The 25,147-nt window shown below is 35.9% G+C and overlaps 2 protein-coding genes across 3 annotated transcripts; both read right to left on the bottom strand.

Moving 5' to 3' along the window:
- On the bottom strand, positions 1 to 5,133 carry LOC103330910 (Pentatricopeptide repeat (PPR) superfamily protein). The gene is given in 5 exon segments (XM_089053594.1): positions 1 to 641; positions 1,773 to 2,290; positions 2,292 to 3,070; positions 3,073 to 4,353; positions 4,988 to 5,133. Coding segments are annotated over 3 exon segments (2,205 nt in total). The 5' UTR covers positions 4,352 to 4,353; positions 4,988 to 5,133; the 3' UTR covers positions 1 to 641; positions 1,773 to 2,143.
- Positions 5,134 to 6,530: 1,397 nt separating this feature from the next.
- Positions 6,531 to 25,107, bottom strand: LOC103330889 (ARM repeat superfamily protein). Of its 2 annotated transcripts, none has more exons than XM_089052141.1 (28): positions 24,833 to 25,107; positions 24,578 to 24,738; positions 23,449 to 23,514; positions 22,882 to 22,999; positions 22,688 to 22,797; positions 22,491 to 22,586; positions 19,581 to 19,704; positions 18,471 to 18,538; positions 17,330 to 17,416; positions 16,353 to 16,505; positions 16,167 to 16,262; positions 15,921 to 15,980; positions 15,709 to 15,827; positions 15,468 to 15,555; positions 14,486 to 14,590; positions 14,309 to 14,410; positions 14,176 to 14,228; positions 13,996 to 14,059; positions 13,758 to 13,892; positions 13,047 to 13,159; positions 12,880 to 12,973; positions 12,247 to 12,466; positions 11,234 to 11,364; positions 10,081 to 10,227; positions 9,511 to 9,639; positions 8,729 to 8,827; positions 7,528 to 7,566; positions 6,531 to 7,146 (listed from the first exon to the last, which is right to left on the bottom strand). In XM_089052141.1, the coding sequence occupies exons 1-28, from the start codon at positions 25,071 to 25,073 to the stop codon at positions 7,009 to 7,011; spliced, it is 3,156 nt and encodes a 1,051-aa protein (XP_088908267.1). In that variant the 5' UTR covers positions 25,074 to 25,107; the 3' UTR covers positions 6,531 to 7,008. The 2 variants fall into 2 exon arrangements, with proteins under 2 accessions (XP_088908267.1, XP_088908266.1); XM_089052140.1 differs by having other exon boundaries at positions 14,309 to 14,413.
- Between the last annotated feature and the right edge of the window lie 40 nt (positions 25,108 to 25,147).

Consider the following 25,147-nt stretch of genomic DNA (forward strand, 5'->3'; position numbering starts at 1 on the left):
TTACCCCACGAGTTCGCAGGACCAAAGTACCCTTAAATTCCATTGGACAACAACTTCCATGTCATTGTTTAGCCACATCAATCAATGATGTGTTGTGCAGATCAAAACAATTGTGCTAGGCAAGAGCTTTTCATAGAGTAGAGCAAAACAGCCACCCCCATACAACCTAGCCAAAACAACTCTGTGGTGCTATATGAACACTTTAGTTTGGACTCGTGCTCAGTATAGTTGGACTCGTGCCGAATAATGCTCGGATCAACTTAGATCTGCATGGCCTGTATCAGAATCCAAAGCTAACTTCTCTCACATCTGGAAATCCTGACTCAAATCACTTTCCATATATGGATGAATCTCAATCCCGAAGAATCATGGACATTTGCAGGTTATATACGAAGATCTTGACTTGCAATCCTAGTGTCATCAAGACTTACCCTTCACCAAGAATTCCCACCCTTTGGGACACTCTCAAGAGTATATATCTTTTTCACACAATACAATAGTACATTACCATAATCTTCAAACCCCATCTTTTGCAACTTCAACTCTCCTGCTTTCCAAATCGAATCCACCTGACTTTCTTGGCAAACACCACACTGGTGTCTCATTAACCTTTGATAGCTGCGCTGAGTTGAGACTCTTATCTGCAAAAGATTGATCATACATTACATACTGTGGTGCTTTTCAATAAAAAAAATGAAGAGTGTTTAACTACAGTGATCAAATATTTACAAAGAATATTATGAGAAGAAACATTCTAAACAAAGTAAGAATATCTCATGTAATATACATGACTACAAAAGTCAATGATAGAAAGAGAGATTTCATATCACTAAAATGTACATGCATCATATTAGAACATTTACGAACCCTTCTTAGGATAATCCATGACACGTCCGGCTACAGAAGACTTGATAAGACGATTTGGCTGCCCTGATTTAATAGTTGGCTTTTGGTTGAAAAAATAGATGCATTTAAAATTAAAAATGGTGCTCTTACACAAACACTCATGCTTGACCCAACCTATTAGCTTAATCATTATTATTCCTTCATACAACTCAAAAAAGCAAAAACAGAGGAAAGCAACTAACCTATGAAGCCAAGATCCAAACTTTCAGACCAGAGAAGGATAGAATGGAATACTAGAAACCTTTAATTATTTTGTATTCTATAAGGGTTCCATGGTCATTGACTAAGTATCGTCCAAGGAAAGTAAATTCTCTGTTTTTGGGTCTTACCATAGGGGATGTGCAAGTAATAAGCCCATCATCTTTATCTTCTAAGGAGGGGTCTATTTGGATATACAGGAAAGCAAGATCTACAAAGGGGGAGATACGGCGAGGGAGAAAACACATGGTGCAGGAGCTAAATTGACATTCTTACTTGCAAAAGATTTTCCCAACATTAGATACACACGGTGCTTTTCAATATATTCTTTTTCAAAAGATACATTGCAGCTTCTATGTGGTGAATATTGCCAACAACCAAAAAAAAAAAAAAAAAAAAAAAAAAAAAAAAAGAGAAGAAGAAGAAGAAAAAAAAAAATTTTAATTCCAATGACCAAACATTTAAACGTAATCATTAGAAGAACCATGACAAATAAAAAAGAAAAAAAAGGAAACAAGGAATATCTCGTGTAGTCTAAAGTTTTTGAAAGCCAAAGGAAGAATTCATATTATCTGACGCAGCATTCTTGTGCTACCTTTAAGCACTATGATTGAACAATAGGCAGCAGCAAACAATGGGAATTTGAACAATTTAGTGAAAAATATCACCTTATTCACCTTCAGGATAAAAAGAAAATCCATCTTTGACTCTGCAGTGGTCTGAGCATTTGTAAGTGCTCCTTATCTCTTATACTTTCAGTGAGTCCATTCATGATCCTTAGGCTTAACATCAGGTAACTGGAGATCGTAAAGATTCTACTGGTAACTGCTCCATCATAATCTGTTATGTGATCAAAGTGCCCAAGTCAAAGCATGTGCTTGGGGCATGAGATAACATCCAGAGCATTGAGCTAGTGCTCAAGCAAAGCATGCGCTTAGTGCTGAAGTCATAGGAACACCCCAAGCATCAAACTAGTGCCTGACTTCAGCTCCTGCTCGGATTATGAGAAGTGAGAACACCTGAGCATCTAGTACTCTGGTCAAGCTGGTAATTGCTTGCAGCTTCCTGGTTGCTCTCTCAGATATTCATCAACATCAACATGAATACCATATTTGAGCAGTATCTGTTGCAACTTAAGATTTGCAGTTTCTACAGGATTCATTACCCTTTTTTTTCTAAACCCAAGGAACAAGTGCCTGGTGAGTAATGTTATTAGGAAGGATACCATGTTCAATCATCATACTTATCAAGGTGCATGCATCATCCATGCTCCCAAAACTACAATGCCCATGAATCAGAGTGTTGTACAGTATCAGATCTGGACGTAATCCAATATTAAGCATCTTGTGAAACAAAACATTAGCTTCTTCTATTCGACGCTCTCTACAGTATCCATTCAGAAGAGCACTGCATGTCACTACATCAGGTTTCACATCATGCTCACTCATGTAGAACCACACAAAAAAGGCCTCCTCAAAGTTCCCCTTCTTTGAAAACCCATCTATAAGGTTAGTGAATGTGACCACATCCAGAGAGAAACCCCTTTTGATTAGCTCAAACAAAATTTCTTTTGCTTCGATTACAAATCCTCTTGTGACAAGACTATGAATGAGAGTGTTATATGTCACAATATCAGGTGAAACATTGGAAGAATTCATCATATCTAAAAGCCCAAAAACCTTTTGTAAGTGTCCCTTCCTACCAAAGCCATCCATTAAGGTGTTGAATGTAACAACATCAGGTGCCAAACCTGCTGAAATCATCTTGTGAAACGAATATTCTGCCATTTCCATGTTTCCAGACTTGCAATAAGCATCAATGAGGGATGTGTATGTGGTAACACATGGTGTGATTCCATTTTTTAACATTTTCCCAAAATACTGAAAAGCTCTATCAATGTCTCTCACTTTGCAGTATCCATCAATTATAGTAGAGTAACAAAAGCAATCGGGGAGCAAGCCCAAAGAGACATCTCATGAAACAGTCTAGAAGCTTCAACCATATTACCATCTGTGCATAACTTTGAAATGAAGCTATTGTATATGAAAATATTGAGGGAAGTATTGAAAATCTTCAATATGCTTATTGCTACCTCTGTCTGCCCCAGCTTACAGTGACCATCAATAATTGAACTAAGTAGAACTGGATCAGGAGAAATACCCAATTGAGTCATCTTAAACAATAAAGCGGTGGCTTCATTCAGATAAGACATCTTGCAAAGTGAGTTAATAACAATTGTAAATGAAACCACATCAGGTTGAATCCCATAATTTTTCATTTCCAAGAGCAACTTCCAACCACTTTCCAGATCACCCTCACTACAGTACTTATTAATGAATAAGCTCATCATAGCTGCATTTAAACCCATCCCTCTTGTCCGCATAACTTCCAGAAAATCCCATGCCAATTCCAACTGCTTTGATCCTAATAATGCCTGCAGTAGTGAGTTACACACCCCATTTGAAGGAAAGATGTTTAGGTGCTTCATTTGACATGCTATTTTTAAAGCCATGTTCACCATGCCTTCCTGAATATAACCATTGACAAGCATGCTACATGTGGTTTCTAACACCCTTATTTCGCTATGGGTTTCATAAAGGACTTCTAGCAATGAATTACATGACTCCTCGTCACCATGATTTCTCACAAGATGCAATATCAGATCCACTGCTCTATGATTCAGGTTTCCAGAAACCAAAATATGTATCATTCTACATATGGTTTGTATTGTATGCTTTGATCCAGAACAGCATTCTGACCACTTGAAGAAGTATAGAACAAGTTTAGCATCCAAACTCTCCTCAAACAGATCGTTCAAAAGCTCTATAATGTTCAACTGATTCAGATAGATATTATACCCATTTTGACAACCAAGATTCCATCCACGCTTTGCGAGTATTAACATTAATCTTTTCATTTCATCTTCATCTGGTCTCTCATTAATGGAAAACAAGAAACCAGTGTCAACAGGCTCACAAATGTCGTCTCCACCACAATAAAGTTCGTTTATTCCTCTAAAGTCAGTAGGATAGCTTTTTGCATTCAGAAAAAAACCATTATCAGCAGCAACGGTATCTTCAAGTGTTGAGGTTTCATCCTCTGACAGAGTTATGGAAGATAGTGCTGAATTCACAGAAGAATAATATCTCAGTGCACTTCTCCTCCTGAATATCAGCTTCAATTGGGACGTGTACATGTTGATGATTGACAACAAACCCGCCATCAACAACCTTAAAAGAGTGAACATAGCTGTACAAAGAAGAAAAAGAGGAAAAAAAAATGTTTACATATCTGAATTACCACATATCCTTCGAGCAGATACTCAAAAAGAGCTTAAAACAAACACAAAATGATGAGCATATACAACCCCACTCTCACTTTCAACCCTAGTCACAGGAACCGTTGTTGTGAGTTGTATTCAACAGTTGTATACCAACCAAAAGCAAAAAGAACAAAAATAAAATAAAAATTGATCCTTTGAACCAGTACCAACTGTGTCTCACAAAATATGTTCAAGAAAATAAATTCATTGGGATGGACATAAGGGTACTAATCATATTCATACCACAGCGCAAAAGTATATATATTTTTTATCCCATGTTGTCAAATACTAGCCACTTCATAAACTTCTTGTTTTACTACTGTTGATTTGTTCAACATCTCAATCCGCAAATCAAATACAGTGCTAGCGTTTGAAGCCAAATCTCTTGTGGCATTTCATCGAACATATGATGACCAATTGCATATTATCACCAGATTATCAGCCATGAGATACGTGACAAATGACATGGCCTTCAGAATAGCAAATTACGCCAAAATCCAAAATCAAAACTTTGCTACTAAGTTGAATTAAAAGAATTAGAAGAAAGAACAGAAAGCTTACCATTTGGGAGATTATGCTTGCTGTATTTACTGCTGCCTGCTGGGGATGATGCTTCAGTGAGAGAGAGAGAATTATGTTTACAGTTTGTTCGACCGAGAATAAGCAGCTGTGTTCACCGGACAGTTTTAATTTTAAGAGTAGCTACCTTTTCCTTATTTCTATAAGTCACTGTTTTTCAACTTGAAGCCCTTATTTCTATAAGTCAGTGTTTTTGGCCTTTTGGGTCAATTACAAGTTTACCTCTATACTTTTAGGATTTTACATTTTGGTCTCATAACTTTAGTTTTCTTTTTCTTTTCTTTTTTTATTTTCGGGAAATAGTAACCTCATTATAAATATTTTTTATTTAGGAGCCTCTCATATTGAAAGGGTCAAAATTCATTAAACTCGCACACGCCCATGCAAGGACTCAAACCAGAACCATTCGTGTAAGATTTTTTTTTTTTTCAAACCACTATATTAATGGGTCACTTGCAATAATAACCCTATTAGAAAAGTAGACAAAAGAGGTGGTGCATGACCACTTTTTGAAGGGTATTTTGGTCAAAACAAATGGGTTACATGTTCTCGTTGAGTTTCGCATGTCTTAACTCCAAGAAGTCTTCTTGAGCAATATGGTGGCCGCGGATGCTTTTGCTACTTATGGTCATCAATTTCCTTATCTTTTTGTTTGGTTTAATCATGTTCCTTCTTTGATAGCTCTTCCGATGTTGTAAGATCATATTTTTTCAAACTATGATGACAAGCATATGGCAGATGTTACTTGAACGCCTAAACTCTCTTGTTTAGGCATGCGTGCTAAAATATGATCAAGCCTCTCTCACACTTCCTTAACTGTTAGAACTCAAGATTTCATATTTTTTTTAATACCTTATCTAATAATTGTTTAAGAGTTCTTGAACAAAGCTGGTTTTTAAGAGCTAGTTCTACACATGAGGATCTGAACAATTGGTATTATGCATGAGCTCTTAGCACTCTTCCGTTGAACGACACTCCTTTTCTTAGCTTTTATTCACCATAAATTACGTTTCTAGGCAAATAATACACATACTAAACTGTTGCTTAACTTGTTACATTTATGCTTGTTGGATTATATGTTGAAGAACATGAAACAATTGCTAAATCATGGTAAGGTTAGAAGAAAAATTATAGAAAACGTTCCAGGTTCTAGAAAATCCCGAATGAATTGAATATCAATGAACCTGAGTTGATTTCAAACGGCCATTTAATCGAAGTTCATATGTCAACGTAATATAAGTTAAACACGAGAAATTAAAGAGCCTTGGCTGCCTTCTAGAGCATTTACCTCTGCACCGATAATCAAAGTTCGGCTTTTGCCCTTTCCGTTTTCAGAATATAAGAACAGAAAGAAAAACAAGAGAAATAGAACATTTAAAAGTTTTAGATGATATTAGAATCAACTCTTGGTGCAGACAAAATTGTCAAATGTGCTTGATGTCTGGCCTGCAAACCCCACTTCTAATTCTAGGTAGGAATTCCAGGTGAAACCAAAAAGAGCCAAGAAAAGAGAAGCCCAAGAGACTAGAACAAACATTTAAATCTTTTTCCTTTCTTTCCTATTATCAACAAATACAAAGAATATGTAAAGGTTAATGTACAGGCTTACAACTGATCCATCCCTAAACATAAACTTGAGGAGATGTACACCATTTTTTTAGCTTTTTTCTTTTTCAAAAGAATTGATTTACTAATATTAGAACTGGCCATTTTAAACTACATGTCAAACCCACCACTATCTTCTACAAACCACCAGTACGGCAAACCTTATAGTGATACCTATACGGCCACCACAAGAAAATTTGTAATGCCCCTTCCAGTTCCACCAACCCATGAACTTCAAAAAATATGCTTCCCTTTCTCTCACTACCAGAGATTCTATTTCTAACTAGGGAAAGCCCTTCTCCCAATACCAGAGACTCCACGTTTACGACTAGAAGTATGCAGCAAAATATTCTTCTAACATCTTCAGCACGTACAATTCATGTTCTGGAATACTAGAGTTACTTCACGCGAAACTCATGCCTGAATACTGTCAGGTTTTGGGTAAACTTGTCCCTGTTCTTTGAATCCAAGCTTCTGGTAACATCTGCCATAAGCTTGTCAAAACACTGTGAAAGCCGCTGATGTTGATCTGCTGGCTGCAGGTCAATGCAAAAAGAGTCATGTACAGGTGACAATAATTTGAAGAGATACATAGGGTTCTAGAATACTATTCTCTTGTCAGATTTATATCGCATGACAAATGCTTGTGTTGCTAGACTGAAAACACATTCACGAAAAAGTCAAACTGATCAATCGTCCAAATTACAGTCTGCAACATCACATCTTTCTCTCCCTATCACTAAAATACACATATAGGACTTGAAAAGATGATTTGGCAGTGATTTAGCACTTTTTTTGTTCGAAAAATTCATTGTTACTCAAACAAAAAGTTCATGTTTGGCCCATCCAATTAACTTGATCTTTATTATTCTATATATAACTCAAAACACTTTAAAATAGTGTAAGGCACAACTGACCTGTGAAGCCAAGATCCGAACTTTCAAATCAGAGAACATCTGCAAGTTAAAGACCACCTTTCAGTAAAATATAAAGTAACATAGGATAAGTGAAAAGGTTGGGACCATCAATGCAAATCCCTTTCGGTGAAGTTTTTGGTTTTCTTTCTATCTATTCTCCCATCACTCTTCCTCACTTCTTTCTCTTTCTTCCTCTCTCTCTCTCATGAAAAACAAAACTAAAAAACTTTATTGAATGCAACCCAAGTAGTTTGGGGTTTCAGCTAATTTGGCCATGCTGATACAAGAAGAATTAACAAAGTTGGCCCACCACAATGAGTTGAACAAAAACATAAAAGGCACTGAATTCAAACATGCAACTTCTCTATGGAAACACAAAGGAAGAGCATCCTTTGGTTGGTCAGGAAGGCCATGAGAACAGAGAAAGGTTAAAGACTATATAAATACTGTACAAATACTGTTAGGACACAAGGCAAACGTACAACATTTGAATATGTTCTTACATTATGAAATGCACAGTGGAGGAGAGTGCTATACATAATAAGTGGATCCTTCCAGATTCACAGTTAAGAGAGAGAGAGAGAGAGAGAGAGAGAGATCTGCTCTGTTTCCAAGAAATGTACTGAAAGCTGAATAGAGAAGAAAACATTCTTTACAAGCACATACGAGCACACAGAGCACGAAATTGAATAGTGTATCAGATGAAGGTAGAATGAACCGATTGATAAGGGGCATTTAAGAAGCCGAAGTTGCACATTACTTGTTGTTTCTGTGGTTAGAGATTTGAACAAGGTAAACTACGAAAGTAAAAGGCCACACATGCACTCGAATAAAAGGATCACACAGAACAGGAAATTGAAAAGTGTATCAGATGAAGATAGGATGAACTGATTAATAAGGGGCATTTAAGAAACAATGTTGCACGCATTCCTGTTGTGTTTGTGGCTATAGATTTGAGCAAGGCAAAATATGTAAGTAAAAAGCCACACATGCGCTCAAATAAAAGTATCACACAAACATCACACACACAGAGAAAAGAAAATTGAATAGTGTATCAGATGAAGGTAGAATGAACTGACCAATAAGGGGCATTTAAGAAACTGATGTTGCACGCACATGTGTTTTGTGCGTGGCTAAAAGTTTTGAACATGGTAAAATATGAAAATTAAAAGTCACACATGCACTCAAGTAAAAGTATCACCTGCTCACTAATAAGTATCAAGCTAAGCATTGGTCTGCTAAGACTCCACTGGTTGCCACAGTCCTCGAATAAAACAATCTCAAATAGCGTCTTCAGTATCTTTACATATAAAAGAAAAAAACAATCAGATTATTAATATAACCTAAGAAATTGAGTAATCATGGAGGAACAAAATAATAAAAAGTCATCAAAGTTTGGAAACCTAAAGAAAGAGTAAGCGTATGCAATTCACTTCATATGCATGGGGTATGCAAGTGATTTCATGCATAAGTTTGACACGAGACCAAAAATTATAATCATCATTGACAGCACATAATTCACACAAAATGCTATTCTGAATACCAAACTTTTTCAATATTGTAAATTACAGACTTTCAACTTTCAAGATTCTATTCAGCTCTGTAACAAGAAAGAAAAAAAAAAAAAAAAAAAAAAAGTTTTTCATTCTGAATACCAAACTATAACCACCTAATTCCCAAACAAAACCCAACCCTAAGTCCACAAGAGCATATATACATCTAGACCTTGTCCTCTTAACGCTGAGGTACACAAACACTTGATTCACAGACATCCAGACATGGGACTAATTGAACTAAAAAAATGCAAAACATATGCATACAAGTCAATTGGATTTATGCATTTCCTCAAGTTATTATGTGAGACAAGGGCAAACACTTAAATATTGGAGCTCAATGCCAAAAGAAATGCACATTCTCTTAACTAAGCACAAAGCGTAATATAACCCAGAAATTAGAGCAACAACATACAGATCCCCCACTTACTTCTGGAAACAAATTGGGGCAGTCTGAAATGTGACGAGCAAGATTGACAGCAGTAGGTAATGTGGGCGCCTCACCCATGGTGACGTTGTTGAAGTAGAAAGCAGCCAAATTATCAACAGCAGATGCACACTAGCACAAAAGGTAAATTTTAGGATTGAATAATGAAAATAACGAAAAATATGATCGCGGATGAAGAAAAGTAACTGGTCAATTGGTATAAGCACATTTCTACTTGAGATTCCTTTTTTTTTCGGGACAACAATTGCTTGCCAGAAACTTTATTAGGTGGAATGAATTTTTTAAGTAATTTTGACATTTGTTTTCCAAATTAAAATTACTATTCTATTTCAGTTCCAATACCCAGATTTCTACATTTCAGACTAGTTTTTTTTCACTTGGACACATTTTTCTATGACTGATCTTCTAGTTCTGAACAAAAATTAAGAAAAAATTGCAAAAAAAATGTTCACTAATAAGTTATTTTCTGACAACAATTGGAGTCAAAAATTTGAGAAATGCAGATACTGACAGAAGAGTTCCTCCGCCCATAGAAGTTGGCATAACACGTACCTGTGATGAAATACTTGTATCTAGACCTTTAAGCCCAGATTCAAGGGATCCAACTATATGCATAAAAGTAGTGGTATCCAGATTCAGTATATAAACTATATGGCTGTTGAATAAAACCTCCAAGAATGCAAAGTAGGCCCTTGTCAGCTGCACATAGAAGAAAATCTAAATAAAGATCTTACAAATTTTAGGCAAGAGAAAAAAATCAATGCAAAAGAAAACTAAAGAGCCTGGTATATTTAAAGTATAAAAAAAGCATTCACATGATAAAATTTTCAGCTAGAAGTTCAGAACCATGCTTTTCAAACAACAGCATTTTCTCATTTCCCATTTTTTCTTCGGACAAATAGAAGCAACTATTTTTTTCGTTTCTTATGTTTTATTAATTCTTAATTTATAGTTCGTTCCAGAAACTGTGGTTAACCTTACAACCTATATGAAATACATCATAATTCAAGACTATTAGCATATTCATATTCTGTGAAGATAATTGTTGGGAAATGGCCGAGGGTGACTTGTTGGAGGTGTTGCAGAGTCTTGTGACCAGCCTGTACAAGATTATTTCCAAGGTATTTGTTTAGGAGATCGAGGGATTGCATGGCACATCTATTTCCACTTCCCAGCCATTGTTATTATAATTTTAATTAGCCTCCAAAATTTCCACTGAAATTTGGTGGACTCTGAGGCTTTCTTCCACAATTTCCAGCAAAAAAAAAATTAGGTGTCGATGTAATTTCAACAAAATGGTGGAGGGATATACCCTATACCAGGTTTTGGTGTCAGAATGACTGAAACACCTAATTTGGCTGAAGTTCAAGCACGTTCCAACTTCATTTACAATAATTTAAAGTAGTATTAAATACTAACTATTCATTAAAAAAAATACTAAGTTGGTCCACTTTGAATGATTTGCAACAAATTCCAATTCCTCAGAATTTCCTTATTAACTAGAATCTCATATTCTGCACCACCCACACACACACACACACACACACACAAAACAAGTAGTACCCACAAAATCAAACTTAGAGGATGAAGTATGCACACAAACAAGCAGACATTCAAAATCATATGATTCTAGTTAAAATAAATCCAACCAGGTATTCAAAACTAATAGATGCCGAAAGAAGACTTGCAACAAAAGTTCATGTACCTTACGGAATGCCAATATATCAGCCAAAGGAATTGATAATGTCATCTTCAGTGCGATATCAAGTGCATCAGAAAGAGCTCTATCACCATATAGCTCAAACACCCCAAAGTTAACATAATTTCCAGCAAGAGCTGTTATTTGGCAAGAACACGCTACAATCAGTTCATAACATAACATTTCTACAAGCTATTTATTTATTTGTATTCAACCAGGAAAGCAGGGAAACAGCCACTACAGCATTTCTAGCTAAAAACTAGTATTTGCAATTCTGTCCTAGAAAAAAAAATTTAATTGAATGTACAACTCTGAAAGAGAACTTTATTTTGTTGTCTCCTGTTTTCAATTTGAAAAGAATGGCAGTAATGGAAGAAGAGGAAAAAGTTGAGATGCTCTTATTAAAACACAGAGGCAAATAACAGAAATGAAAAACAAAATTTAAACATCAGTTTTCTTATAGTATCTCCAATTTATTCACTTCGAGCTTATTTGTTGAACTACATGAATTGATGGGGTTTCTCCAATTATCTTCATCGATTCTTTAGCTTGTCTTTGTTACAGTCACATTATTTTTTTGAGTAATCATATTTCTTTTAAGAATTTACATACATAAAACATTGATGCATGTTCAGTCTTTACATCTCTAAACTTCCTCTCTATTTTTTTTTTTGTCTTTTTTTTTTTTTTTTTGACAACCCAAAACTCCACTTTGTCAGCTTTGCTGACTCAGCTTCCAAACTGGGGCCCACCTGCCGAACCCTACAATCTTCAGGGGGCAAGGAAACTCTAGCAATAATTGCGAGATAGGTACCTCAGTGAGTTTTGAACCCCAAACAGGCGGTTCCCCAACAAGTCCCCCAACCACTGGACCACAACTCGTGAGTTAAACTTCCCATTGAATAAATGAAATTGTTAAGGTCGCCCATGATTCAATCAATATTTCATGGTCTCACCCTTAACAGGCCTTTCTTAAACCCACATTACTGTTACAAGAAACAAGAGGTTCATGGTCTCACCTCTCGTGAGAATAGTTAAAGAAATCCATATTCCCTTGTATTTGAAGGCGTATATATCAGCAACATTTGGGAGAGACAAAATCCTTGACCCATAAGCAACAATCAATTTACTGACTTCTCGGAAAAGAAGTATGCCATTAGGAGAAGATGAGTCAAAAGTCAAACGTTGGGCTTTGTTCAGTACAAACTCAGCCATGAATTTCAGTAAAGGGGTGGTCACCTGCAGCATTAAGTATTGAAAATTTGAGAAAAGAAGAACCACTAACTTTGGAAGAAATAAATAAGGAACCAAATGTAGCTGGACATGCACATAATACAGAGAGAGATTTGTGCAGGACTGGAAGAAAACAATGATATCAAGAGTTAAGTATTTAATTCTACCTGATCAACAAGCTACAAGATATAATGCAAAGGGGTTGTTGAACAAGAAACAGGCTTTTGCATTTGCTTCACAAGACATTTATTTATTTAATTTTAATAAAATCTTTCTGAAAATGTGGAAATCCTTAATTAGTACTAATGGTTCAGTTCCAAAGTATGAAAGTTTAGATAATTCATTGTTGGCTTAACCACTTAAGACATTAGAACCCTGTTGAATTTCTCGATAAAGGAAGAAGTTAACATATCCTTTACCTCTGGTGTATCAGACCAGTGCAAAATGCCTTTCAAAAGAAGCGGCATGTGTGCGGGGTACAACCAATCAAACAGAAGCCCATAAGTTCTGCGACTGAAGACATTCAAAGAGAAGAGCATAAGAATAATATTATGTTATTCAATTCAAAAAATGAAGAAGTATTTACCTATTTGTGGCCATGGCAATTCCCCTAAGGTCTCTCATCAGCCCAATTAACGCATACTTTACAGCATCAGTACGAAACATTGAATCAGGAGTTGATTCCAGATTGATGAAAACCTAAAATACCACATACAGTACATGAGTAACTAAAATTAAACCCTACAAAAATAGTTAACGTTGGCAATACACAAATAGCAACAATCTTTCTTCAAAGAACTCAAGCAACAATGACTAATAAACAGAGAGGACCACGAGGAATTTTTTTAGAAATTAAAACAAATGTGAGGTAGAAGTGGGTTTATTGTGGGATAAGGTCCGGGATTTCCGTTTCTGCTAGGGTTCAGGAAATACCATTTTAATTTATCCATATGGATTTGGAATTTTGCAATAACTTAAGAGATTGTTTTCTTCTAGTTGGCTTGTAACAATGAGTAGCTGTTATTCTATATTTTCTTGATAGCTGGGCCCCTTGTTCAAGTTCATTGTTCTGGTTTTCACTTTCATTAATAAAATTCATTCTTATTCAAACGACTGTATAGCAGGTTTGTAAATTCTCTCCTATTATGAGAAAGAAAACCACACATTGATAACCAATAGCGAACTTAACACCGAAATCAGTATGGTCAAGTATTTTAACGAAGAGCACAAGAAAACTTGTGCAGAATATACAGCATGCACATAAGCAAAATTTGTCTGTTAGAGAGAGAGAGAGTACTTGCAGAAGTGGATCCATGGAAGATTTAAATTTCACAGGGCTGTCTTCCATGAATATTAGCCAACCAATTGTGTAATAGAAAGTTGTTCTGCTGCGAGAACATCTATACTCTTCTAGAAATGGGAAGTGCTCCCTCTGAAAAGAGACATTCAAGATGAGAACTTTTCAGACAAGAGACTCAAGATTTTCAAATCAAAGCTGTAAATGTAAAAGAAAGACATCTCAGATCTGGATTTACAGTGTGATTGGCAACTATAAATTTGACCGTATCCAACTTCAAAAGTAGCTTTCCAGTCATGTATCTGCCAAAAGAATTATAGTGGTACATTTAGTAAGCACCATTAAGGGAAATGAGGTTCTCTTAAATCAACAAGCAACTCCAATGCTCTAAACCAAATATTGAAATAACAAAACTAACCCGGATGCCAGCTCCAAAAATAAACTCAGGGTGTGACCAATGACCTCCTCACTCTGAGAATAGGCAAGGATTAAAATGCAAAACAGAATAAAGAAAAGTATCTAACATAAGCAAAGGATGAAAACTATTTCACCTCAGTATAACATTTCAGGTTTGTAGCAATCTTGCCAACAATCGCATTTAACATTAAAAGATGATCATGAAGTCCAAGAAGCTCAGAAAGGCGGGCATATAACTGCTGCAACAAAAGGAGAAGCTTCAAGCGCAATGTTAACATAACTTTAAAGAATGGAAGGGAAAAATTAATTACCTTTGAAGAATGCATGGCCTGATCACCCACATAAGACTTCCGAAAATGTTGAAAGAAGGTAAGGATTGCACGATCAAGTCTTTGCTTGCTTATTTCACCATATCTCTGCCAAATGACAGAGCGATTAAAAAAAAGTAAAGAAAGGTGAACAATGTTACAAGTTGCATCCATATTAGGAATTATTTTTTTTCAGAGAAACAAAGTTTTATTAAAGATCTAAAATCACAATACAAAACTTAGTGAACCAGAAGTCCACCATCAAATTGATACAGCCCTAACAAACAAAAATCTCTAACATATACTTCATACATTGTAATACGAACTTTAAAAGCTATCCTACAGCAGCACCCCAATCTAGTACAATTACAGAAATGAAAGATCCAAAAGCTAGAGAAAGAGAAGCCCATAAGGACGCCCAAAACGAGAAAGAGAAGCCCATAAGGATGCCCAAAACGAGAAAGAGAAGCCCATAAGGATGCCCAAAACCTGACTCTTTTCCAAGAATTCTGTTCTACATCCCCACTATAGTTCTCGAAGATTCTCCTATTTCTCTCTAACCAAAGTACTCAAAAGACAGCTAATTTCTTGCCTTATTTCCACTGCAAAAAGACATACTTTTCAGAAAAAAGGTGACTGAGGAATAACCCAATTAACCCGCCTCAATGCATATGAACAGTATAAATACAAGCGAGGTTGCTTATTTAATGTGTGTGGTAATTAATAATGCAATGGAACCAACAGGGACGCTTGTTACTTTTTCTTTTTCCAGAAAATATAAACTATATTATAGTTTCATAATAAATACTATTATGTTTCTGTATCTGTATCCTAGTATTAGAAGGTAAGATTAATTTTATATCAAACCATGACACGAAAAACCACCAAATTTGGCAGAGAAAGATAAGAGTAATGTAGCATTGGAAGGTAAATATTCACTTCAAATCTAAAATTTAAAAGGTAAGTCATTCCTGCTGCTGTGTACCTGGCTGTGTACCCCACTGTCAGTGACATTTATTAATTGCAAGATACGAGCCGAAAGTTCCGCATCAAGTACTTCTTGTGACTCAGCACTGCATAGGAAAAATGTAAAACATAAAAAAATAAAAAAATAAATTGTAGTAACAATACCATGGTACACTCTGCATTGAAGGGAAAAGATAAATGAAGAAAAGGAAGAAATGTAGTTTTTCTTTAGATTGGAAAAGTAGTTTTGTTTTCTTTACCTGCACCCAGTACATTGTTTTATCTTAAGAATTGCAGCAACAATATGAACAATCCAAGCAAGTTTGGCTTCAATAACAGAGAGGTCACTGTTATCACTGGTCTGCACTCGAGCTCTTTCCTATTTAATTCAAAAGAATTTATCAAAAACATGAAGTCAACAAATTTTTCTTTTTAATTTCCAAAAGGCATCCTTCACTATAAATGCTCATACCGTATATATTTGCAGAATAGGCTCCACTATGTTTATTATATACAAACTACTGCTTTCATACTGCAATCCAAAGAAAGGTGGTTACAGAGCCAATTATAATAAAAACAAATCAGTTCCACATGTCGATGTCAGGATACATATTTAAATGCAATTCTATATACAAAAATAGTCAATTAACAATTTGCAAAACAATATTTTCTTCAAACTGAAAAAGAGACGAGCGCATATTATTTGTAGAGGCTAGACCTGGAATCTACAGAGGTAAGGAAAACAATCCAGCTGATCTTGAAGAAGTTCAACATTGTCTAATGGGTTCTCAGAAAGATCATCTGGCGATCCATCCTGTAAATAGTAACAGAAGAAAAAGAGAGTGATGTCTCAACTTTGAAAGTGAAATTATAATATTGACCCAGAAAAGCTTTTGGTGTATACCTGAACGGAATTAAATCTTGATGTGATGAAACCTTCCGTAATTTTAGGCACAAATTCATCAAGCAAGCTGGGTGCATCGCCTTTCAAGTATGGTACAGATGTCACCAATCTAGACCATAGTCCTAAAAGGTAGTATACACTGCTGCTGGCCCACTGGCAAGAAGAAAAAGTTTGTCAGTAATTCAAATTGCAATTTTTTAATCCAGATAATTAGTTCTGGCCACCAGGCGCTATAAACACACTAGGACAAGTAATATTTATTGAATGAAATTTTTGACTTTATAGAAAAAGCAAGAGCAATGCATCTGTGGGGAAACACAGAAGAAGAATTAGTAGCAGGTTATCAAACCGCCCGTGTAAACGAGGTGCTCTGCCTAACTGAGCTACCTTGTGCTGTCTTCTATCTTTATTTATTTATTTATTTTTACTGTTTTACCTTCAAGGGTATTTTTGTGAGTCAAAGTAAGTAATTAAAATATAAACAAACTTCAGTGGCCTCATATTGAAACCAGCAATTACAGCAATATTATTTTCTACTGCATCCATGAAGCACAGATGGTAGTGCTAAGATAGATGGTAAAAGTTACTACAACAAAACAGAACAAAAATTTGTGAATTAAAGAAACATTAGGATTGACAATGAAGAACTATAAGATAAGAGTGACTAGACTTATATGGTATGACATACAATATAGACTACTAGATGCACTTAACTAAAGGAAGACTAATTTAAATAGAAGGCAAAAGATTGTGAGGCCAATCAAGACTCACATGGGTTGAAGTAAAATGAAAGGATCTACAAAATTTAGATTTAAAATATAGTATAATATATAAGAAGGGTAGATCAATTGCCGACCCCATACATGGGACAAGGGCAAGGGTGACACTAATTTATCGTGGAAGTGTTTTCATTTAACAGCCTAATATGCAACAATCTTTGGGTAAAGCTTAAAATAAAGGGACGAAAGCCAGTCAACCTTCCAGGATTGCAAAGACTTTAATGTGAACTCTGCTACTAAACGAATCCAGTCACTATAGCCTTCCACATTCACAAGCTCTGACAACTGCAACAGATTTTAGAAATTCGATGAGCATGAGCAAAAAGTTGATCAACTCAAAGCAAGATTTACATGCCAGAAAAAGAAATTCATAATCAGCATGAGAAATTACAAGCTATCTACACAATCTCACATCAAAATTCACCTTTTCAAGGTACAAAATCATCACAACAATAACCCCTGAAGATAATCATTGTACATAAAAACAGATAAGATTAAACTGTTGAAATCCCCCCTGAAGTTGTAGCTAATTTTGGATATGCCCCTTAACCTTTTTTCTTAGAATACCCTTGAACAATGAAATTAGCCAATCTACCCACTACTGTTGAATTTCCTCACATTTTCCGTTAAAGAATATCATGTACCCAGCACCACTCCTGCAGCCTTCTCTCTCTTCCCTTCCTCCCTGCCTCAAATTCCATCTCAGGAACAGCATGGCTTCATCACCATCACCACCCAACCCACGAAGCCACCACCCCCACCCATGGGTCCACCCTCACCATCACAGCCACCACCCAAACCCCAACACATTTCTTCTTATTCTTTGAAACCCCACAACCCACCACCGAATTAATATCAGAGAGAGACACAGAGAGAGGTAGTGGGCTGGTTTGGCTGAGCTGAGGGATGGGGAGGTTGGAGGCTTGAAGCTGAGGAGAATAAGGTGGGTGCTTCCTCTTTTTTCCTTCTTTTTTTCTTCATTTTTTTCCAAAAAAATAATGTTTTTAATGATTGAAGTGTCACATGAGAGGCCTGTGACCCTTTTAACAGCAAATTGGATGAAATGTGATGCATTTGAAGGTAAGGGGAAATTGGCTGTTTTTAACAGTTCCAGGGAAATTTATTCTAAGAAAAAAGGGTTAGGGGGTAGATTGAATTTCAACAGTTTACTCAAACAAATATCCAAAATCAAATGTAGACTACATACACACACACACACACACACACACACACACGCGCGTAGTTAAATGATTAACCAGAGAAACCAAAAATGACTCTTGGGTATTTCTTACCAAAGAAAAAGCCTGATATCAAAATTACCAAAAAGAATAAGATTTACCTGATAATTCACTCGGAAACGTCCCAGAAGACGACAATATTCATGGTAATTATCATGATCAGCAAGACCTGATTTCAGTCCAAACAAATCATTACAAACCAAAACCCAACAGATGAAACATATAATTCTTAAATTAACCAATCAGATTTCAGGCCAGTCATTTACAGTATTAGCTCAATAGCTGACAAGTGTCTAAAACTTGGAAAAAGTAAAATATAGATCAATGTTTATTATACTAAGGCATAAAGCGAGGCGTTTTATGGAAACCCTCGCGAGGCATTTTATGGAAACCCTCGCGAGGCATAAGTCACGCTGCGTTAATGCCTTAAATCCCTATTATTATTATAATAAAATGTATATATATTTGGGTCATATGCATTGATATAAAACGTATGGCTGAAATAAATAAAAATTGGGTCATGTAAGTATAAGGGCTGGGATCATAAGAGAAAACTTATTAAAATACCAGCCCATAAGTGAAACACTACGTTTCACTAGCCCTATTCTTCTCTGCTTTTCACTAACCCCATCCCCCTCCAGCATCTCTCATCTCTCACTGGCATCGACGTCGTCTGGTTGCTCCCTCATCTCTCTGGTCAGATATGGCTCATATCTGCCCAGATCTAAGCTGTTGGGGGAGAAACAGACACGGGGCGAGTGCAGACGCGCAGCGCCTCTTTGCGCCTCCATCACGCACAAATCACACCTTCACAGTGCCTCCTTTACCTTGGGCTCTGCATTTGGCACTCTGATGCAAGGGAATGCACCTTGCAGTGAAGCATGCCAGATGTGCGCCTTTAAATCATTGATATAGATACAAATCCTAGCCCCAATCAATAAATGGCAAAGACTACAACCTAGAATAAGTATGGGTAAAAATTGTCCATCGTTTTTCATGCAAAAGCGTGAAAAAGCAAAAGGGGAAAACAAAATAATATCTATAAGTTTATAAAATATATACATATACAGTAAGTTTCTAGTAAGTATTATATCTAAGGAGTTAATAATTACCAAAAATGTACACAAACAAATTATTTTCCATTCATCATCATTAGAGTACAAGATACATTACAAACAAACGGCAACGGAAAAGGGACAAGCCAACCGCACCTTGCCCAGTTTGTAGGATTTCTTTGGTTCCTGTCATTAAATGGGCCAAAAACTTAGAACGGGCGGCATCATTTGTGAACAAAGAACGTCTAACAGAAGCTAGTCGCACCAAGCACTCCAGTGCCTAGAAAGAACCACAGTGAAAACTCAATTTCAAGACATTAAACAGTAGAGGATGTACTTTACACACAAAAACAAAAAATAAATAATTAAACCAAGATAAAACATTTATTAGCCATTATGACAAGGATCCATCAACAACATATCCAGCATCAGCAATAAATTAGCCCGAAAGTGAGTTTTTTTCCTTTATTCAGTATTAGTATTTACCAGTAATATTCTTGATTTATGTCCTTATGTGAATTATATAAATTGACACGGAAAGCATTCCCAATCATTCCGAGATAAATTGAACCTCGTTCTGGGCTTTAACTACTCCAGTGTTTCGTGACTTGCGATTCTTTCTTCTAAACATGGACACCAAAGTTTCTGTGTCTTAAGTTTCTTGATCATAGCTTAGGTGGCTTTATTCTGTTTACAGCCTGGTTAGGTGCTGTTTTGTGTTACACTCTTGGTGTCTAGTTTTTTGCAGGTTGAGGGTTGTATCTTTTGTGTGGACAGCTGGTGTACTCACCATTTTCTACTAATATAAGATTACTAGGTTTCCTACTTAAAAACTATATGCGTTGACCTAGTTACCTTTTAAAATCGCAAAATTTACTGAACATCTTACAGATCACACTTGGATAAATATTCATAAAAACTTTGTGCATCAATACAAGCTCAGCAACAGTTATTGCTACTTGCCCAAAACACACCATAAATTTGGAAAATACCTACAGGCCAAACATTATCTAAGACAACTTATAATGCAACCAATGTAAAAGCAAATGACTGACTAGGTGGGCATACTAACTACAAGAAATTTGCAATCTGCCTGGTTTCAGTAATTGTGAGAATGTTGCATGCTATAGACCTTCCATAGGTAAGGATTAAAATATACATACCCGCACATATAACAGTACTCTGGACTTACAGAAACATTGATGGAAATATCAATATCGGTAGAAATATCGCTATTGGTGGATATATCGATATTGGTAGAGGTATCGGTATCAGTGGAAATATCAATGAAAATAAAAACAAATACCAAAATTTGCTTTAAGACAGAAATTTAGAATGGAACATTAAGAAATGTTACAATCAATACTTCATAAATTAGGCATTTAACTCTTTGAAACAGCGCATCCATGCAAGACAGAAGGCATGTATAATGAAAACTATAAGTGATCTAAATACTCTTTAATAATTTGTGTATATAATTTGTATCAGATCTATATCAATTTTGTTTTCATTTGTATAGAATAGAATTATATAAGTTTTATAACAAAATGGATTAATTATTTATTGATTTGACAAATGATTTTTTATCGGTTAACAAGGATTATAATGAGAATATTTTCAGTAATATGGGTTGTATTTGTCAATACAGAGTATTTGAATAATATCGATCACGTCCTACATTCATTGGTTGTGAATCGTAAACAGCCTCACCCCAAAATCGTTAGCCCATTAGTTTACTCATGTGTTATTGAGATGTTTAGTTTACTGGTTAACACTTCTACTTCGTTGCCGAAATTTATCTTAAATATGTTGGTTTTGAGAGAAATTCCACTGAAACACTGAAATACTACCCAAAGAGCTGATAAAACCAAAGTTTCTCCGATGTTCTGGAAAGATAGGATATTTAGATCCTTGTTCATCATGCATTGGGGTGAAGCTTTCCTACTTGTCTGTTGGAGATTGTTCTACATTCGCCTTGCAGGTGTATTGGGTTCACAGTTAAGGACTTTTTCACAGTTAAGGACTTCTTTTTCTTATTTCCGGTGGAATGCAGCTTTGGGGTCCGAGGCAGAATATTAACTGCAGAGAATTTGTTACCACAGAGCCATTTCATCACCTGACCAGCTATAGCAGAATGGGCAAGGCAATGAGTCTTCATCACTACATGGTTGCTGGGATTATAAAATTGAATAAAAAGAAAAAGAAAGGGATGTTCCTTATTCAAGAAGGCATTTTCTTCATTGTCGCATGGTTGATGGAGCTATAAAGGACAAAAGAAAGAGATTTTGACTAAAAGAACTCAGCAATGTACCTTGTAGAGTGGTTCCAAAGGCTAAAAGTGGAGTACTTAGCTAGAAAATATAGTAAAATCACCAGCTGTTTTGCACTGTTCTCAACTTTCTTCATCTTGTATTTCTCACTTACTCCTAGGTTCTTGCTTATCTAATTTTAACCTTAAATATGTCATTCATTTGTGGATCATATAGCCTTTAATCACTTAGGGGACCGTGCTGCATATGATCCTGGTACTTGGGCAACTTCATATGATTCTTTTAACTATTAAAGATACAGATGTTTTACTGGTTTCTTTTGTTGCCCTTTTCCTATTCTTTTCATCGGTACGCATAGGAATCAGGATAATTAACATGATGTACAAGTTCCATGACATGCATAACACCCTCATAACTGTTTTTTCTTTTCTTTTCTTTTCCCTTTGAAAAGAAGGAACTTTAATATATCACAAAAACAACTACACAAGCAACGGACAAGAAATCCATTTCAGCATCATCATAACTCCAAAGATTTCTCAACCAATTTAGGTCAGTTCACTATTAAAAATCTTTGGAGTTATGAGGATGCTGAAATGGATTTACTCGCTATAAAAAATCCAAATATGCCAAACATTGATGAGCACAGTATCACGCCAAAGTAAATGCCAGTTAAAAACTTGACAAAATTAAAAGAAAGTGTTGGAAGAAAAAAAATATGCCTTCAATCATCCGATACAAAACTTCCAATCACAGAAATCATCAACAATTATTTAAACAGAAAATTACATATACTAACCTCCTTTGAAAGGGGGGCCTTTGTAATGGCATAGTAATCAAAGAATACTTGAAGTGTTGATGGATCCTCCAAAACTGACCTCCAAGCAGATGGAATCTGTAAAATTACTAGAAAATTATTATTTATGATCCATTACAGAAGGGACTCCTTGGAAGACCTTCAAATGGTTAAACATCCAAAACAAAAGAGGAAAATACCTGAACAGTACCAAATTCTTCAGAACTTTCATCAATTGATGTCCCAACAAAATCAAAAGATAAACATTTAAGTGAAAGAGAAAGAGCCAACTCTTGCAATCGACTTGCAACTGTGCATCACAAGAAGTACAATATTAGAAAGCAGTGGTAAGGGAGAAACCCAAACAATTTTAGAACGAACGTCATCATATTACCATTAGTTTCCAGTTGACGCAATGAAGTTAAGGATATTTGGAATATTTGAAACAGAGACTGATCCCTGAAGGAGCAGGCAACCCTCCGATGATGAGTTGAGGGCAACCCAGGATTAGGCTGACCATTTAGCAGTTTATGAACATAGAGGCAAATGTTAGTCAGTATATATTAAAAACTTGGATAGTTTGAAAACGAGAGGCCATTTGATGGAAACAAAACAAAAGTTCGTTCAATTCTTGTTTGCAAAATTGAGAAATGACTTCGAATCAATAGTGAAACTAAATCAAATAATAACATGCCTACAGATGTTCGACCAAGGGCAAACTTTGAGTGCTCAATCTAACCTCTGTTGATGTTCATGAAGAAGAAAATCAACAAATAAATATCCAAAACACACACATTCATCTAACCATGCAAGGATGCCTTAAAGAAACTACAGGATGGTAGTAAGACAAGAGTAAATAACCAAAAATAAATAAATAAATTCAAGGAAACTTTCTGTAACTAAAAGGTAATATATCGCCTTAATGATGATAGACTGAGGGAAAAAAAGATTGAAGTCTAACCTGATTCATCTCAGACACAAGTTGGCTCAATATCTTCAAACCAATGGCATAGTGATCAGATGTTGCCTGGTAAAACAAATTGTTTGTGAGTTACAGTTATCGGCAAAATGTACTGACTAGAATATATAAAATAGGGAACACAACCTCTTCACTCTCTAAGTAGTAGCACATGTACTCAATATAAGGAGTAGCACGTACTCAATATAAGGAGTAGCACATGTACTCACAGGTAGTAGCACAGTTCTAATAGACCAATATTACAAAGCAAATGGAGCACATGAAATTCAATACAGTATAAGAAATTTGCTTACTGAGAAGAGAAGAAATGAGAAGCTACTAAGTATTAGAGCTTGGTTTTTGGCATTGATTCAGTGGCTGGGACCTTTGACTAATTTCAAAACTGAAGACAAATTTGTTGGTTATTTGTCTGGTATCAGGAAATATTAGTAAATATCGGGATATCGGGGTGGTTGGGGATATATAGCTGATAAGAGGGAAGAAATAGGCATCCCCCCCTCTCTTATCTGAATCAACACCTAAAAAAAAGGGGTATATCGGCTGATATTTTCATCCTTGGATGGAACCATAGTCCGATAGTTGTGTTTTCAGTGGTGTGGACGAAAAATGAAATAGAAGAATACTCGAAAAGTATGCTGGTGAGGTTGTGGTGATTTTGTGAGATAAAATTCAATTTTGGACCTCTCTATAGGATTCAGTTTCTTTTATGTTTTGGGATGTACCATTGTACTATATATATGCGAACTGGAAGGATGTTGGCAGTTAAGATTCTGTTTATCTTAGATTCAATGTAATGCAGTTTTGTTGTATGTGTCCTGGTTGATAGTGTCAGTATTTTTATTCAGTGGTTGATAGTGTATGTTTCCTGGCTGATAGTGTTTGTTCAAAGTATTTTTATCTTAGATTCAATTCAACAGCATTGCCACAGAATCCTAAAATTTTGAGTATCAAATGACAAACAGAAGTTCATGATGAAAATATATGCACATTAAATATGCACACATACATAAATAAATATGAAGGTTAGTACAATAGACCCTACAAAAGAACATAGATTGCTGAGTACTTGAAGAAGTTACAACTACAAGTTATAAAAAGAAAGTCCCATCACCTGGTTCAAGAAGTTCATCGACTCTTTCACCACTTCCCGGAATCGATCATCATCAAACCACCCAAACTTGGTGAGTCGACATAAGAGTTGGATTAAGGACGCAGTCACAAATGGCTGCAACTCAGGTCCTCTAGTGGCCAAATAGTTAATAAGGTAACTCCCTACACAAATTTCCACATTGTTCAATTTCATACATTGAAGGTAAGATGCAAACAAGAAGAAGACCAGCAAACAGATATATGTCAGGGAGATTACGAATATCAAGACGAAGCTGCAGAGCAAGGCTATGGTCAGTGACTTGCTTCAACAAACTAGAACTAGCTAGCATCAACGCGTACGGAGTCACGGCATTGTCCAGAATGTATTGGCACTGTGAAATGTATTCGATGTTCACAGAAAAGCATTTGAGAGTGTTCTCAGCGTGGGCTCGCTCAACAGAGTCCTGCGAATTGTATAGCCTCTCACACAAAGCCTCCAGTTGCCGTAACCCTTCCATCGCTTCAAAATCCTATCATCAACGTCAGGTTCAGATTCTCAGCACAAGAAATTAAAAAAAAGTAATCAAAACAC

The sequence above is a fragment of the Prunus mume genome, linkage group LG5 (genome assembly GCF_029339155.1).
Source record: "Prunus mume cultivar Tortuosa linkage group LG5, ASM2933915v1, whole genome shotgun sequence".
NCBI classification, from domain to species: Eukaryota; Viridiplantae; Streptophyta; class Magnoliopsida; order Rosales; family Rosaceae; genus Prunus; species Prunus mume.